Here is a 15,803-nt window from a genome sequence, read left to right on the forward strand (position 1 = left end):
AACCTGTGACCAACATGTGAGAAGACAAACAAAATGACGGGACTTGCGATCTACTATTTGCTTCTCCTTCTTTTACGCTCTGCTCTACATCTCTCATTATGACCAATCTTTTTGTCGCCCTGCTCTTTTTCAGAGCCTTCTTTAGCTCAGTTCATGCACTACCTCGAGATCATGTTGCACAGCGCTCCAGCTCTGGATGTGGCAAGAAGCCGTTCCTTCCGGGTGTCACACAATATCGCTTCCTCAAGAGCAGCAATAAAGACCGCAGCTACTCCTTCCACCTACCTAGCTCCTATGATGCCAGGAAGCCGTATGCAGTCGTACTTGGCTTCCATGGCTCCAGCAGCATCGGCGCATTCTTCGAGCTGGATACCAAGTTGAGTCAAGAGAGGTATAGCAGCAATAAGATCATGATCTATCCGAATGGTGTTGGAGGAAGCTGGGCAGGGCCAACGTATCATGATGGCAGCACTATCGCCGAAGACGTCCAGTTTGTACAAGATGTTATCGATGATGCGAAAGAACAGTTCTGCGTTGACGAAAACCATTTTTTCGGCGTTGGGTAATGCTTCTACATCTTTTTCTGAACACTCTAACTTTTATAGCATGTCCAACGGCGGGGGATTCATCAGCACGCTCGCCTGTGACCCTGTCGGCAGCAAACTGTTCAAGGCGGTTGCGGCGCATTCTGGGGCATTTTACACGGATATTAATGGGCCAAGTAATGGATGTTCACCTGCGAAGAAAATTCCGATACTAGAAATCCATGGAGCAACCGACAAGACTGTGAAATATGAGGGCGGGCAGGGTGACGGTGGTCCTCAACCGGCAATTAGCAACTGGCTGGATTGGTGGGCGCAACGCAACTCCTGCACAGGAAAGACTGAAGAAGTCATCGAAGATGGCAATGTTCAGCACTACTCATGGTCATGTGACGGAATCGAGGGCTTGCTGCAACACTACAAAGTCGAAGGCCTAGGTACGCATAGCATTGACCACTGTGCATCACAAACTCACACGACATTTAGGCCATTGCTGGGCAGACACCGAACCTAACTTGTCTCAGATATCTGTGCCACAACTACCGACAGTGATCAGAGCAAGTGTGATCGCCATGAAGTTCTTTGACGATATGTCGTAGCATCAGTCTGGACCGTATTATAGCGTGTACAATTCTTGTTATCGATTGCATTGCCATCCTGAGTGCGTTGTGAATGGGGCTGAAGCTCGGCTGCGTGTGTTCGGGGGCTGAGACAGTTCCAGAAATCTGAAACGCCTGACAGGACAGCCCCGTAGACTCGTTCGCCACTATAACGACCACATCCTATTGGCCATACGTCGTTCCCGAAGTATAACTGTCTCGAGCGTAATATTCGCCTAAGGTCCAAGTGTGTTATCCAAGGCATTTGTCAACCCCACATTTCCAGTCGCATCAAGAGCCTGTCACAGCACGTAGCACCCGCCTGATCCACAATGTCGCCTAGAAGTTGGCTGATCACACGAAGGCAGCTTCATATCGTGATGAAGGAAGAGCCCCATGCGATATCGTGGAAGTTTCGGACGTTCCAAGCATGGTATAAATCAGATTCACACCCGCTTCGTTGTCATGTCATCTCCAGCCACTTCAGCACTTCCAACTCACTTCCACTTACTTTCTTCTGCGTCTGTGACTGCAATCCGACCCGGTGTCGTTCATTCAAGTACATAATCATTCACCAACTCTCAACAACAAACCCAAACCACCCCAAATAAATCAACATGCGTTTCACTATCGCCACCCTCATTGCTCGTATGTGGTTACCTTTCCAATGTAATCAACGTTTGCTAAAGTCCATACAGTTGCCGCCACCTCCATGGCCCAGGTCACTCCCAACAATGCTGGTGCTGCAAAGTAAATAGGACAAAAGTCTATCAATGGGAGAAAAAAGCTAATGGTCAACAGTGTTGGCGCCGGAGACGGCTCTCAGTTCATCACTGGCGGTTGTGTGGCTGACGCTGATTGCTCCTCAGCATGCTGTGCTCAGGTCGAATCGTCTGGAGCTGGCGTTTGCTCTGCTGAGGCAGCAAGTCTTCAGAACGGCAAGACAGGTTGCGGGTTCACCGACCCGAACGCGGACCAGGTTATCGCTGCCGCTCAGGCCCAGGTCGAGCAGCAGGGCTTCAAGCGTGTGGTCAGGAAGAGCGAGTAGATGTATTGGTCCTGGGATTTACGAGAACATGATCAACGTCATATAAAGATGTTGAGCTCCAAATGACCAAACAAAAAATCTCACACCATCAAAAAGCACTCTTCTTCACTTGCGGTACTGTGATGTGGCTACGACAACCTTGGGTATTTGGAAGGACGTCCTATAACTTCAAGACTTACTTATCTTGGCAACGAGAGTCTACACAAGACCTACCCCCATATCTTCAGCTTTCTACTACCGCTCTACTAGTTCAGCAGAGTTCAAGCTATCTTCTACTTCTACTTTTGCAGTACTGGCGGACGTGGGTTTCAGAAGGACAGTGTTGGGCCGCTTGACATTCTTGAGTCTGGGAATTTAGGATCTGCACAGCAGTCAGAAGCTCTTGCAGTACCTGATGCCAAAGATTTGACAATAAAAGGAGATAAAACGCGGAGCCACGGCAAGAACATGCTGTTCAGGACAGCTTTAGAAAAGGGACATGAATATAATACAGGCGCCACTGACTACTTATGTTACACTTGACGCACTACCACCTTTGGACTGCTGCGTGCATCCCGCACCAGCGGCATACCACTGGAATGCGTAATCTCATTATTAACAAGAGCTTGATTTGGGATGGCAAGCTCTCTACAAGCGAGATCAGGGGATGTCCCGGGGAGAGGGCTTCGAGGCAAAGGTTTTTGCGTTCTCATATTATTTGTCGGGGACAGAACATGGGCGTTCCGCTGGCTAAGAGCGCTTCCTGGCGTAGCAACTGGACTCAACGCCACTGGTGGTGGTTCAGCTTTTGGCACAGCGCTGGAGAAATAGTTGTTGATTGCAGCACCCATGGGCGAGACAAGTTCTTGAATTGAGTAATGTCTCCGTTTCGAGGTCGGGGATGTTGTTGTAGATTGGGATGAGCTTGCGTGATAAGCTGGACTGAGCTTGGAAGGTTGCGTGGTGATGGAAGGTTTGTGACGATCTTGATCTGTGAGTGGACGTCTGGTGGGTGATGTACCAACAAGAGCAATATCAGGGTGGAATGAATTTGCCAAATGGCGGGCCTCTGACATCGTCGACTGCGGAAACAGGGAGAGCAATCTCGCTGGCCTGGCTGAGCTAGGAGGAGAGAGGCTGCGGCTTGAGTAGCATGAGCTTGCTGTTAGTGGTCTGGGACTATGCGTCTTCGGTGGCGGAGTAGGCTGGTTTTGAGCGGAAACTAATGAGTGCATGGATAGCAGCGGGGTACATGACGGGGACAAGGCGAATGAACTGGCCGTGTGTGGGCTTGCGACGTCAGATGACCGTGGAAGGGACTTGCTGCGCTCCGGAATATTAATACTCAGGCCATGACGATTCGTTGATCCGCTCCGTGCTGTTGAGGGTCGTAGGCCAAATCGCGGAGATGTGAGAGGACTAAGGGGTGATGGAGTGGGGATTTGCGGCGACCTATGTGGTACGCGCTCATACCGCAGGCTGGCAACCGCATTAGAGTTCCAAGACTTGAGAATCTTTGACTTTCTCTGTCTACGACTCCATAGTGGAGATGGTTTAGGTGAATGTGTTTCCTTGGCTCGAAATTCAGTCGTCGTCGGTGAGTCATCTAGGCGTCTAATAAAGACCATGTATGGTATGCACGCTGTGCATACGCTAAGACACACATGGATCTGTGAAAGGATAGCCGGCATCCATAATCCATTGTTGGGTCGAGAATTGAGGTGGCCATGGGATGTGAGGCTATCTAGCCATATCAATCGTATTAACGAAGCGGCCGCAACAAGCGCTCGGGGACTGAAGCAGGCGACGACAGCCATCTTGAAAGAATTGCTCAGTCGCTTGTTCATTACCAGGCTCACGGATAGCATGACCATAGCTACCTCGGTGGACATGTCGATTATGCAGTAGACCATCCAGAATGCTCGCTGATCTCGTCAGTGCCCGATATTATCCTCCATGCTTTCGGTCTATTTACTTACGGTATCGAAGCACCTTCGGGCGATTGATTCCCAAGGTGTTGGTAATTGGCACTGGAAGGCGATAGCAACTATCGACGCGATGCTCCAGAAAGAAACAAAAGTCGCAAAACCGGCTATTGCTTTTTGGTGCATGCGCTGAACAGGTAGGACAGTATAAAAGAACGGAAGCAGCGAGATCTTCGAGAAGTAAAGCGACGCAATGTAGAGGAAGTCGGAAGCGTAGTTGCCTTTCATGAGGACACTGGCACGCTCAATGGCCAACAGCCCCGGATAACTGAGGCCTTTGTAGGCAAGTAGAGACGTCGTAACCGATAGAGCGATTGAAAAAACCTGCCAGCTTAGCTTGAGGGCTTCATCAATCATTGACAGGACTTACAGTTGCTAAAAAGATGAGGAGGTCATCTACCGTGACCTTTTGTAAAACAACTGCTTTCAGGACTTGACGAGCAAAAAAAACAGATACTGTGACTCCTAGAAGTATCCATGTCGCTAAAAGGATGCTGTCTGATCTATCCTGACTTTCTGCGTTTGTTTGTTGTGTTGCAGTGGCTGTGGTCAAATACATGACGGCATCAAAACCGCGAAATCAATGCTGCAGGAGGTGTTTGACGAATTAAAAAAAAAACAGATATGAACTACGCGGAATAACGAATGAACATGAGAAATGAAGCGAGAGAATGGGGCGCCTTTCGGGTTGGCCGTGATGTTGATCGTAGATGAAGGACGAGGAGTAAAAGTACAAGCAACCCCGGGGTAGCCTCGTAGTTAGCATGGCACAATCGGGTGTTTAAAACTATCCGGGCATTATTCCAAAATCAGACATGAGACATGACACGCTCAGAATATCAATGAGCATATTCTCGTCGAGGCTCACTACGAGCAGCAGCTCGGCAAAGGTGGATGTTCGACGATTCCACTCTGAAATGGGACTAGCAAGAAGCATAATCTAGTCCTGCGAGCTATACATGGAATAAACCACTGTCGTGTAATGGTAAGCGCATAGGCGAACGAAAGCAGTCGCGTCACTCATCTATTCTTGGGGTCAGAAGCGCCCGCTTCCATCTGCAGAGCGAATCAGAGCGTGCTGACATGCAGGACAGGGCTACGCATCCTTTCTTATCGATACCAGCGGATAAATGCTCTTTCGGTACCTTGGCAAGCCAGATTTGCATCTATCATCTCGGTAATTGTACGCAGGCTGCAGTGTGAACAGTAGAGAGTCGGGAGGTGCGCTTGTACGCTTCGTAGCTTGATGGATAAAACCGCGACCAATATGTCTCTCAAGCTCGAGGAGTAATGCACTTGATGCGCTACCAAATGCGAGGTCGCCGATTCATTTGCTGTGCGCAAAGTTTCGGCAATTGCCTTCCAACGTTAAGTCGTGGGTCTCGACGTCCAAGACGGGAGGGAACGGCACGCAATAACGATGGGCGTAGATTGTCCAAACGTGCACGCACCATGGTTCAGAGCTATGAACTGATGTTCATTGGGATATAGATGCTGACATCGAGCACGGAGTACTACTTACATCCTGGGCCGTTTCAGGTCTTCGGGCACCGAACAACATTCACTGCCCCCATCCTCTCTTGCTACTCGTTGCTCAGTATCAATCAAGGTATGTGAATCTCTTCGGCCACAATATCCTCGCCCTCGAAGGCGCATTGCCTAGGAGATGCCGCTTTTGAGACCCATGTGGCGAGATGTGACAATGGTGACAAGGCGCTGAAGTAACGGTAGTGCGAGACACCTGGACAGTTAGCATTAGACCTCTGGATAGGTGCATTTTGTAGCTTTGGAAAATATTCCACCTACTAGAAGTCCCTCAGTGGTGCAGTTTTGTAGAAGCCACGGCTCGTCCAGTACATGTACCCTAGCGAGGTTGGCTGGCGAAGCAACTTAAGGATGGCGTGGTTTAATCGTGAGACGATTAGAGAACAAATTCGAGAACCCAAAGTTACATTCAATTTGGATTGAGCTATGACGATCCGCGTGAACACACCGAGAATCTAACGTTGACTTAGTAGAGAAAGTCCTTTTGTGCACACGTTCACTTCTTCAAAGTAGTGTTTGGCGTTTCTAGTTGCTGAACGCCTTGGGTCAGCACAGCACACTCCGAAATTCCGTGTCAACAGGTCCCAGTTCATCAGTGAAAGCAAAGTAGAGTGCAAAGAGCCACAAAACTACTCGTATCGCACGACGGAATACAAAGTGCGCTTTGAAGACTTGAAGGTACTTGTGAGAAGAAAGTGCTGATGCGAATCGCACGTCACCACATACCATAGGAATGGCACATAAGCGCTGCATCCACGTTTCCTTGAAGAGAAGCATTCTAGGACCGAGTACATCGACTAGGTTCCATTCGGGGTGACTCTCCAGCCACCGGGGTAAGTCAGCACATTTTGATGAGAACGCCCGGTTTGACCGGTTAGCGATTCAATTTTTGCGGGATCCCATGATTAGCAAGTAAGCTTCAGCTCACCCCCATTTTTGTTCCACTGCGATTTTCTCTTTCATGACGCAATTGCGTCCGTATGTGCATATAAGATCGTAAAAGTCTCCATTTTACACGTTCTATAGGAGAAACTTCTCTTTGCCCGGCAGTTTCACAGAGCTCACTTATCGCATGGCAACCATGGCCAAAGACTCCTTGGATGAATCGGAACGTTCCCTCCTGGATCATAGGTCTACTGATCGCAAATCCCAAGAAGGTGAACATCCCGCCTGTCGAGATCCGCTGTTAGAATGGGTCTCCCGGGTCGATGCTCCTTTTACTTCTCCTCGATGCTATAACTCTTTACAAAGTCATGCTAGGCATTGGTAGAGATCCAATGCAGTATTAAAACATCTCCAGCATGCTACAGGCCGATATTTTTGCTCTAGCGGAGGATAGGACTGAAGCTGTGCCGCACTATAGTTCCAAGCCTTGTGGAAATAACGGTGTACATATTTAAGACGATTAGCAGTTCCGATAGCTTCAAGTCTTCCAGAATGAGTCTCATTTTCAAATTGATGCACCTATATCTGCATCAGAAGATGACATGGATGCACTAAGGTCGGCTTGGGCAGAGTTATCATCCAGTGAACGAAACCTAGTCTCACACAAGGTCCCCTTCCGATATGCTTCCAAGGTAGTGCACATGTTCGCTTGAACAATGTAGACGAACATCTAGTTCCACCGCCTTTAATCGATTCCCCAATGGACGGTGCAAAATCTTACGTAGGTTCGGTTCTACATCAAATCCATTGCCTGTGGGGTGGAGTTCCTTCCGTGTGAAAGCCGGAGCTAAATCACGGCATAGCAATAGATTCAAATGAAATTTTGCCGCTTGGTTCGAGGCCAACCCGTTATCTTAGATGTAGAGAAGAAGTCTTTTGTGAAACATTTCAAACTGTGTTGGTCAACATAGCTTACTTCAACTCCTTCGCTCATGACTGACCTTTGCACAACATGTCTGCGCGATTCCATTACATGCTGCGCACAAAGGGCACTAGGAGCAGATAATCGCGCCCGAGGCATTGGGTCGATGCGTATTTGCAAGTACTAATGGGGCGGACTAGCGTAGGCAAACGAAAACAGCCCGTAAATAGCAAGAGAGAAAAGTGTGGAGATGTTGGTTTGGCTGTATGACATGAATGTGATGAACTCAAATGTTAGACTGGTTGTGATTTTCAGTGTTTGCTACAAACCGTTCCATTGTTGTCAATCGTCGGCCAGCTGGCAGTTTCAACGTATGCGACGGACAAAAAGAAGTTTACAATCTCCCGTGCGATCATGCCGAGATTAGCGGGTATCTTTTATCCGATCACTTTGCCTCAATACCTACATGGAAAGCCATGATGTAGCGGCTGTAAATTGCGGGGAATGTGGAGCGCGGATGTAGGCGGAGTCCTGGCAGTGAAGTGCCCGCGGGCGCCAAGCCGCCGAGCGGACGAAACCTGCAGAAGTGGATCTGTAGACATCATACTCGCTCCGCCGAGTTCAGGAGGTTATTAGACTTCTACTTCTGGTTGCTCCTCTGTGACGAAAAGCACGATACTCGGACTGGTATCAATTACATACACCAAGACAACGATGCTTGCTTTCTGCGCAGCAACATTGCTGCTGCATACTCTAGTGGTTGCCGCTAGCGGTAATGATGCGCCACAATGCTCCTCCGAAGCCTTTACCGACCCGCAGATTGGTCGTGGTGTGACCATACTCTCGGTGGAAGCACAACCCCAGTACAACTTTACGAGTGACCAAGGAGCTCCTTGGCAGCCTGCCTTGAGCGGTTTAAGCTTTTGTCAGGTTCGCGTTTTCCTCACGCATCAAGCAAGGAATCATGTCGAAAGCCAAGACAACGTGCTTGTCGAAATTTGGCTGCCACTCGATGCACACGACTGGAATGGACGTCTTCAAGCCACAGGCGGTGGAGGTTTTGCTGCTGGTAAGAAGAGTCTTCGCGAAACGCACAACACACTGCTGAAACAGCCACAGGCATGATGGGGGCACATTTAGGTTTGTTCGTTTTAACTTCACATTGCTATTATCTAAAGCATCTTTAGGTGAGGCCATCAAGAAGGGATGGGCAGCAGTCTCTACGGATGGCGGACACGACCCCGCCATTGGCAAATTTTGGGACGCCTCGTGGCTCTCTACGAACACTAAGACACATGATGGGCGGAGTGGAAAGAATGGCAACAGGGACATTAATTGGGGTTTGCTCCACAACTTTGCGTCACGCAGTACGATCGATCAGATTCTCATCGCCAAGAGCATCACACATCAGTACTATGGGTCGAAACCGCATCACTCTTACTGGAACGGATGCTCGACTGGAGGAAGACAGGGGTACGCTGTGGCACAGAAGTACCCTGAGCTTCTTGATGGTATCCTAGCGACGGCCCCGGCCGCGAGTTTCGTGAATCTGGTCGTTGGTGAACTGTGGCCACTGGTCGTGATGAACAAGGCAAAAGTTTACCCGTCCAACTGCGAATTGGAATACTTCCGATACCAAGCTATAAAAGCTTGCGAGAGTGAGTATGACCTGAAGACGGGCATACTCGAAGACCCTCAGGCGTGTGAGTGGACACCAACAAGCCTAGTTGGCGAAGCATTCGAGTGTGAGGGGCAGCAAGTCACCATTTCCCAAGAGATGGCTGGAGTTGTACAAGCTATTCATGATGGACCAGGTAGCACGGTTGCCGACAAGAAATTTACTGGACTCGCTTGGGGAGTGCCAATGACGGTTCTTGCAGATATAACAACAACCGAAGATGGCACCCGCTCCGCAAATCCTTTCAGTATCTCCGCGAATTGGCTGCGACAGGTGATCCTACAGGATGAAAATTTCGACTTCTCTACGCTAGATGAAGACCGCTGGTATTCACTCTGGGTATCGGCGTTGTCTGAATTTGGTGGCATCCTCAACACTGACGACCCGGATCTTTCAAAATTACGCGACTCAGGAACGAAAATGCTCACCTGGCATGGAATCGATGATCCGGCGATTCCATATCAGCATACCATTGAGTATAGACGGAAGGTTGAGGCTATTATGGGTCGCGATGTTGATGACTACTATCGCTTGTTCCTTGCGCCTGGCGTGTTGCACTGCGGCGGTGGTGTCGGCCCGGTTCCAAAAGACCCTCTAGACTCACTTGTGAGATGGGTCGAAGACAACGAACAACCTGAAACTCTGGAAGCCGAAATCGTAGGTGCAGATGGAGATCTTATCACCAGAAATCTTTGCATTTATCCTGCTGTTGCAAGGTATATCGGGATTGGTGACACTAAGCGAGCTTCGACCTGGACCTGCGTTGGCGGCACTGAAAGACCATCTACAGCCGAGCAAGTCGTAGAGAGCGAGTTTGACTACGGAAGTATGCACCAAGCTCCATTGACGGGTGGTGGCCGCAAGAAAGAGCCGGGATCGCATGACAATGACAAGCCGGACAAGAAGTCAGGTCGCGCCGAGGAGATCTTAGGAGGACTCAAAGATCGCATTGAAGGCCTAGGACTTGGCCTACATGCGCAATAAGACCGAAGAAGTCCTCATGCGTGGTCGGAATCGGATCCGTTGCTGCAATCTCCCTCAAAGCCACCGAACATCGGTCGGCAGCAGAGCTATGCTACATCAAGCCCGCGTAAAGTCGCGAACAACACTAGCACGCGCGTTACAACTGCCGCCGAACCATGCTTCGGAGAATTTTAATCGATGTGGAATCTAACCGAGAGCGGCTATGGAGCATATTGGTGGAAGATGATTGCTCAATTTGATTTCTGCGGGGAACGGCCTGTGCCAGAATTTACCCATCATCATTCATTTACTCCAACTGACTTTTACTGTTCTGCAACACTGAATTTTGAAATGAGCTACTTCATATCGAATGTGAAAAGATATACAATCATGGCATTTTGCTTGTGCCCCAGCCACATAAAGAGTGCTGTTGGCATTGCGAAGACTGAGTGCAGCAAATCGACAGTGACCCAAAGAGGCTTTCCATCAAATGCATTTGAACTTTTCCACTGTCGCCATGCTATTGTATGCTTGTGCTGTAAGGGCGCAATGGCCTGACGACCCTGACGACGATAGTCCAGGCTGGCCAGACAATCCGCCTGACGATGACCCACCACCATGGCGACCAACGCCCACACAGAAGCCTACTACTACTTCCGCTACTCCAGTACCAAGTCCCACAGAAGATCCCGAGGACCCACCGGCACCAATATTCACTGGCGTCGACACTTTTGATAATGCGACAGTGTATCAGCCAGACGATTCAACACACCACCTCACATCTCCACGTACAGAAAACCTTCCAAACAATACCATTCTTGCAGTTTGGAACGATTCTGCCCAAACAAGCGGCCCGCTACCAATCTACCAATCTACAAACAATGGGTTCTCCTGGTACGCACACGGCACTGCAAGACCAGCTACCTCGGGGAGGAAACTTCTTGAGCCGCATCTTCTTTTTGTACCATCACTAGGCGATGATGCCAATGTAACACTCCTCGTCGTCAATGCTGTAGATGCTAAAAGCACCAATATTGAGCTCTACGCATCGACAGATCTCGGTGCTACGTTTGACTTTGTGAAGCAAATCGTTAAAGGGGGTGAGATTGGCCTGAAAGCTGTGGGAGAGCCTCATATGGTGCTACAGTAAGTTTTGACGATGAGGAGCACTGCACATTGCGATATCTGCTAATTATCGACCAGCAATGACCGCTTGACTGTCTACTACTCCGATCGAGGAGATGACAAGCATAGACAGAAGATATCTCAGAAGTCAACGAACAGTGTTTATGGAGCCTGGAGTGGTGCTACCGATGCAGTTGCGTCAAGTGTCTTGGCAGATCAAATCGGCATGGGAAGTGTCGCGAAGGTAGGCCGGTAATATCGCGTGGCAAAACAACCATTGACAAAACTTACAGGTCACGAACAATCAATACATCATCACTTTTGAGTCAGAAGAAATCGGCAATGGTACTAGTCCACTGAGTTCCGTCAAATTCAAAATTGCCACATCGCCCGAGGATTTTGGCAAAGCAAGCACGCACGACGTCATGACTGCCGCTGGCCTTAAGCCCCAGGGCGCTCCTTCCGTTACATGGTCTTCGATAGGTGGCCAAAATGGTACCGTCATCGTTTCTGGCTCGACATCAAATCTTTTGTTCGTCAATCAAGCACTTGGCCAAGGGCCATGGAGAGTCGTGGCAACGACCGCAGCTCGCGCCTATGGGCGAGAGGTGCACGCAGGTATGGCGCCATAGATCCATTGAGTGTCACGCTGACAGCTTGTAGTGCCTGATAAAAGAGCACTGCGCATCACTGGTGGCTCAGAGGCCATGGATAAATCGAGCGACATATTGGTAACGTACATGAATTTCGAGAAAGCTCTTGCGGCTGCTGTATAGGGTGCAAGTTGAGGAAGACGACTTTGGTTCATTTGCGGAGAGTTGCTGTACCCTTAGAAGTAGGTATCCATTATTGCTCGACTTCATGGTGCGTTGAAACCTGGGAGACTGAACCGAAGTGCCTGAGAAGGCGCCATTTTTGTAATTCCTGCTATTCGAAGGGCTTCTTCGCTAGTTTCCGTGCATTGTGGAATCCCTGGTCCTGCTCATGTGAACTTCCTCTGGCCGTTCCCACATTGCTCAACTCGTCATAACACTCTTACTTCTATTCGCGAGCACAATCTATACCCTGAGACTAGATTCGTCAGTGACTGCGAAGCAATTAAAAGAGATCAATTTGGCCTTACCCTTAGATTGTCGTCTACTACTCTGAGCCAACCATTTGTCGTGAGCTCATCGCTCGCTTGGGTCATGGTCGGCGTAGAGCCTTGATTGCCAAAATGTTTTTTAAGAAGGAGAACTTTGAAACTTTCATCCGTGGTTGACCAGTGTTTGGAGAATAGGCGATATCAGGTCCAGCACGAAACGATAGGCTGGAGTATCGATCACATTTGACTCTCGCTGATAATGCCTAGTTTCAATCCGAACTTCGAGCGTGGGGTGGTGTGGTGTAGTAGTTGCGCACGTGATCGGATGATGAAGTAAGCAACCAGTATATTAGATTAGATCACCCTGAGGGCTCAGGACTTTACCGACACCTATCGAAAAGCTAGCTAGATGCTGAAATCTATCATTTCCTCACTGACTGCGGGTCGCTCCCTGGGTATTTGTGCTATCAGGAGATGGCAATACGACAGTGGTAGTGAACGAGGGCCAGGTATTGTGTTTATATTTGATTTTAACTCATTTCATGGTTCCCCCTTTGTCACTTTAGAACACTGAATGGAGGATGCTCGGGCGATCTGCGAAGGTGCGACACAGGTACAGAATAGTAAAAAGAACAAAAAGAGCAAACGCAAATGCAGACTAGCAACGCAACATCGCAGATCCGCCACCTAGTGTCTATATACACCAGCCTCACTCCACGCTCACTTTCTCAAATGAGTCTGGACACTCTTTCCAGAGATGTGCCGATTTTCCCGATCCGCAAACACCAATACCGTTGCTCACTCTCGCCAGTGATGTGGAAGTCGAGTTGGCCTGAAAAGCCATAGCCTTAGCCGAAGTGATGAACAATGCAACAACGTCGTTTTGAGGAATGTCGTGAACGCGCTGCTGGTAGGTTTTGTTCGAGGTCATGTTCTATGGAACGAAGTCTTAGAAGTAAGTTAAAATAAGCTCATGCCCAGCATATAGGCGTTCCTGAATCGCTTGCAATAGTAAGTAACATAGCTGTTCGAGCTTTATGCTTTAATTTGAGATTGTTATGCTTCGATTTAAGGCCGCTAGCTTGTCAGAACGTGTCGTTCTAACAGGCTTCTAAGGTGTTGAATGCCTATAAACTTGCAATATGTGTATTGCAAGTGTAGGATTGCTATCTATTATAAGAGCTCTCGAGGTTATACATGCGCTGCTGTGGTTGACGATGCCGTCCTTGCACACTAAAACATCTGTTCTGCCTCCCTTAGCCTAGTCGGGGAGCAACTCAAGGGCTGCGTTATGCCTGTCGATGAACTCCTTGTGTATCTGCACTGGATTGTTGCACTTCCTCTGATCATGGAGGACGAAGCCAGTATTAGATGACAGTAGCCTTGTAATCTCATAGCCAAGCAATTTCCAACCAGCCTTCGAAGAACATCGAACCCGTTCGACACTAAGTTTACAGGCTCCTGAACCAAGGCACTGCTTCTTGAGACACTCACGATCCGCCTTTGAGACTGATGTAGCAGTCTCGCCGCGTTTATCGACGTTTCAAGCTTGCGCATCAATTCAGTGAGCATGGAGGTACTCACTCTGTCGAACTGTAGAAGCTAACCCATATAGATCGATGGATATACAGAACAGGTGGTGGACATGAGCGAATGCTAATAAAACTCGATCTTTTGGCCTATGCATTTGCTCTTTGCTGTTCATTTCGCTATATGGTACCCGTCTCATCTTTCAGGCTCACTGAAACAAGTGGCTCATCGACAAGGCAATACATTCAGGAACTGGCCAAGAATGTACTGTGGGATTGTAAGCAAAGGAGCCAATGAGTACACAGCACCTCGTCGAAAGTTCAATGAATCTATTGTGACAGTCCGCGGGTGGGACCAGCTCCACGTGAGCGCGCGTCGCGTCATTCGGGCCAGTACTAGCGCGCTTCCCATATCCTCAAGCTCCGCCGACCTTGAACTTCACTTTGCTCACTCTACTGAGCAGCCACTCTAGATAAATTTGCTCTGCTATCCAACGTAATGACGGAGTCGGTAAATCTCGAAGCTGAGTGCAAGCGCTTGCACGAGCGAAGCCTTCGGTGAGCACGCTGAACAGGTACGATAGGGAAATACTGACTGAATACAGAGCACTAGAAGAAGAGTTACGAACAGACAAGGAGCACCAGGTCATTCAGAAAGAGATTAAGCAGCTACGACGGCATGGCAAAGCACTTCTGCAGTGCTCCAATGATAAGAAGAGCGCGGCAACGAAGATACTAGAAGATTACGCCAAGGCTGCGTGCCGCAAGTTGTGCGAAGATGTTTACGGTGCCTTCCCTCGCGAAGTCCGCGATATGATCTATGGTCATCTACATGCACGTGACGAAATGCGCGTTACTCGTGGTTTCAAAGGCCGCTGGAGTGATGGCAGCGAATCCTACTTCAATTCCTGCTCAGAGAAACACTGGTGCGCATCTGGTGCACACGAAGTTGCCGGGACAAAAGACCTGTGGTGGGATTCATGCTGCGTGGGCGAAAACATGCTACGAGAGTTGAGCGAGCACTACTACCGTACAGTCCTCTTCTTATTCGCAGCCGATTGCGAGCTTCTTCTGAAGTTTCGAGTCACCGATCAATGGGGCCTGGGGTTCGTCCCTGGTGACATCGCGACCAACATTGGAATCTCGATCGATTGTGCCAGGTATGACTTCGCTGACATAGGATTGATCTTACGCGATGATTCCAACTCAGCCAATGCTAATATCAGCTGGTCTGCCTGGGACACTGACTCTACCCCGGATCGCAAACCTTGCGAAGCATTGTCACTGGATCTTGAGCACCTCTTCGGTTTTAGAGCTGGCACAAACATCTTCATCCAGGTTTCAGTGGAAAAGATCAAGAAACGCAGCCTTCTGGAGAACCAGCAGTGGATGTGCGACGCTGTCATGCCAATTCTCCTGTCAACACTGCAACGCCTCAAAGTGGCTGGTTACAAGCTTAAAATAGTTCTCAGCAGTAAGGAGCGTTGGGCTTTCAGCCGCGACACAGAAGACGATTTCACATTTTCGGGGCAAAAGTTAGACATGGATGTTATGCAATCTTCCTTCAGACTCGTAAGTACGCGGTTCCTTTAAAGTGTGGTACGACGCTAATGGTCACAGTTCAAGGTTCGAGCGCTTGGAAAGATTCAACTCAAGAAGGACGCCGAAGAGGGGAACGACAGTTTTGGGGATGTAGGAGACGATGACGAAGACAACGAAGAAGGACACAGTAGCAACTAGGGCGACGATGATTGAAATGGCGAGATGCTGCACACGAGGAGCGAATTTAATGAAGTAGAGACGGGAGATCAGTGTCAAACGCATCACAAATGGTGGAAATACGAAAGGCTATGCGGACATCAGTACTGCTAATTTCACCTTACATATGGGCTTTGCTTACCCTTTCTTGTGCTTTTGCT

At 49.0% G+C, this 15,803-nt stretch overlaps 10 protein-coding genes across 10 annotated transcripts; 6 read left to right on the forward strand and 4 right to left on the reverse strand.

Moving 5' to 3' along the window:
* Positions 1-98: 98 nt before the first annotated feature.
* Positions 99-1,128, forward strand: SNOG_12348 (hypothetical protein; the record flags this gene model as incomplete). Its single annotated transcript, XM_001802518.1, has 3 exons — positions 99-562; positions 606-979; positions 1,067-1,128. The coding sequence occupies 3 exons, from the start codon at positions 99-101 to the stop codon at positions 1,126-1,128; spliced, it is 900 nt and encodes a 299-aa protein (XP_001802570.1).
* Positions 1,129-1,377: 249 nt separating this feature from the next.
* On the reverse strand, positions 1,378-1,706 carry SNOG_12349 (hypothetical protein; the record flags this gene model as incomplete). The annotated part of the gene is made up of 2 exons (XM_001802519.1): positions 1,378-1,440; positions 1,653-1,706. 2 exons carry the CDS (start codon positions 1,704-1,706, stop codon positions 1,378-1,380), a joined length of 117 nt encoding a protein of 38 aa, XP_001802571.1.
* Positions 1,613-2,286, forward strand: SNOG_12350 (hypothetical protein). Its single transcript, XM_001802520.1, has 3 exons — positions 1,613-1,789; positions 1,840-1,891; positions 1,943-2,286. The coding sequence occupies exons 1-3, from the start codon at positions 1,759-1,761 to the stop codon at positions 2,187-2,189; spliced, it is 330 nt and encodes a 109-aa protein (XP_001802572.1). The 5' UTR covers positions 1,613-1,758; the 3' UTR covers positions 2,190-2,286.
* Positions 2,287-2,701: 415 nt separating this feature from the next.
* Positions 2,702-3,422, reverse strand: SNOG_12351 (hypothetical protein; the record flags this gene model as incomplete). Its single annotated transcript, XM_001802521.1, has 2 exons — positions 2,702-3,305; positions 3,349-3,422. The coding sequence occupies 2 exons, from the start codon at positions 3,420-3,422 to the stop codon at positions 2,702-2,704; spliced, it is 678 nt and encodes a 225-aa protein (XP_001802573.1).
* Positions 3,423-3,513: 91 nt separating this feature from the next.
* On the reverse strand, positions 3,514-4,712 carry SNOG_12352 (hypothetical protein; the record flags this gene model as incomplete). The annotated part of the gene is made up of 4 exons (XM_001802522.1): positions 3,514-3,647; positions 3,833-3,908; positions 4,148-4,489; positions 4,524-4,712. The coding sequence occupies 4 exons, from the start codon at positions 4,710-4,712 to the stop codon at positions 3,514-3,516; spliced, it is 741 nt and encodes a 246-aa protein (XP_001802574.1).
* Positions 4,713-6,779: 2,067 nt separating this feature from the next.
* Positions 6,780-6,888, forward strand: SNOG_12353 (hypothetical protein; the record flags this gene model as incomplete). Its single annotated transcript, XM_001802523.1, is given in 2 exon segments — positions 6,780-6,810; positions 6,830-6,888. 2 exon segments carry the CDS (start codon positions 6,780-6,782, stop codon positions 6,886-6,888), a joined length of 90 nt encoding a protein of 29 aa, XP_001802575.1.
* Positions 6,889-8,469: 1,581 nt separating this feature from the next.
* SNOG_12354 (hypothetical protein) lies at positions 8,470-10,167 on the forward strand (the record flags this gene model as incomplete). Its single annotated transcript, XM_001802524.1, has 2 exons — positions 8,470-8,574; positions 8,698-10,167. The coding sequence occupies 2 exons, from the start codon at positions 8,470-8,472 to the stop codon at positions 10,165-10,167; spliced, it is 1,575 nt and encodes a 524-aa protein (XP_001802576.1).
* Positions 10,168-10,764: 597 nt separating this feature from the next.
* SNOG_12355 (hypothetical protein) lies at positions 10,765-11,903 on the forward strand (the record flags this gene model as incomplete). The annotated part of the gene is made up of 4 exons (XM_001802525.1): positions 10,765-10,813; positions 11,121-11,292; positions 11,350-11,515; positions 11,565-11,903. 4 exons carry the CDS (start codon positions 10,765-10,767, stop codon positions 11,901-11,903), a joined length of 726 nt encoding a protein of 241 aa, XP_001802577.1.
* Positions 11,904-13,013: 1,110 nt separating this feature from the next.
* Positions 13,014-13,286, reverse strand: SNOG_12356 (hypothetical protein; the record flags this gene model as incomplete). The annotated part of the gene is made up of 2 exons (XM_001802526.1): positions 13,014-13,049; positions 13,080-13,286. 2 exons carry the CDS (start codon positions 13,284-13,286, stop codon positions 13,014-13,016), a joined length of 243 nt encoding a protein of 80 aa, XP_001802578.1.
* Positions 13,287-14,383: 1,097 nt separating this feature from the next.
* Positions 14,384-15,624, forward strand: SNOG_12357 (hypothetical protein; the record flags this gene model as incomplete). Its single annotated transcript, XM_001802527.1, has 3 exons — positions 14,384-14,442; positions 14,490-15,456; positions 15,505-15,624. The coding sequence occupies 3 exons, from the start codon at positions 14,384-14,386 to the stop codon at positions 15,622-15,624; spliced, it is 1,146 nt and encodes a 381-aa protein (XP_001802579.1).
* Positions 15,625-15,803: the final 179 nt, after the last annotated feature.

This window comes from Parastagonospora nodorum (genome assembly GCF_000146915.1).
Source record: "Parastagonospora nodorum SN15 chromosome Unknown scaffold_22, whole genome shotgun sequence".
In the NCBI taxonomy this organism is placed as follows: Eukaryota; Fungi; Ascomycota; class Dothideomycetes; order Pleosporales; family Phaeosphaeriaceae; genus Parastagonospora; species Parastagonospora nodorum.

Coding starts and splice junctions, on each gene's coding strand:
- SNOG_12350 (XM_001802520.1), top strand. CDS start 1,759: ATGCGTTTCACTATCGCCACCCTCATTGCTC. Junction 1,790..1,839: donor TATCGCCACCCTCATTGCTC/GTATGTGGTTAC, acceptor AAGTCCATACAG/TTGCCGCCACCTCCATGGCC. Junction 1,892..1,942: donor AACAATGCTGGTGCTGCAAA/GTAAATAGGACA, acceptor AATGGTCAACAG/TGTTGGCGCCGGAGACGGCT.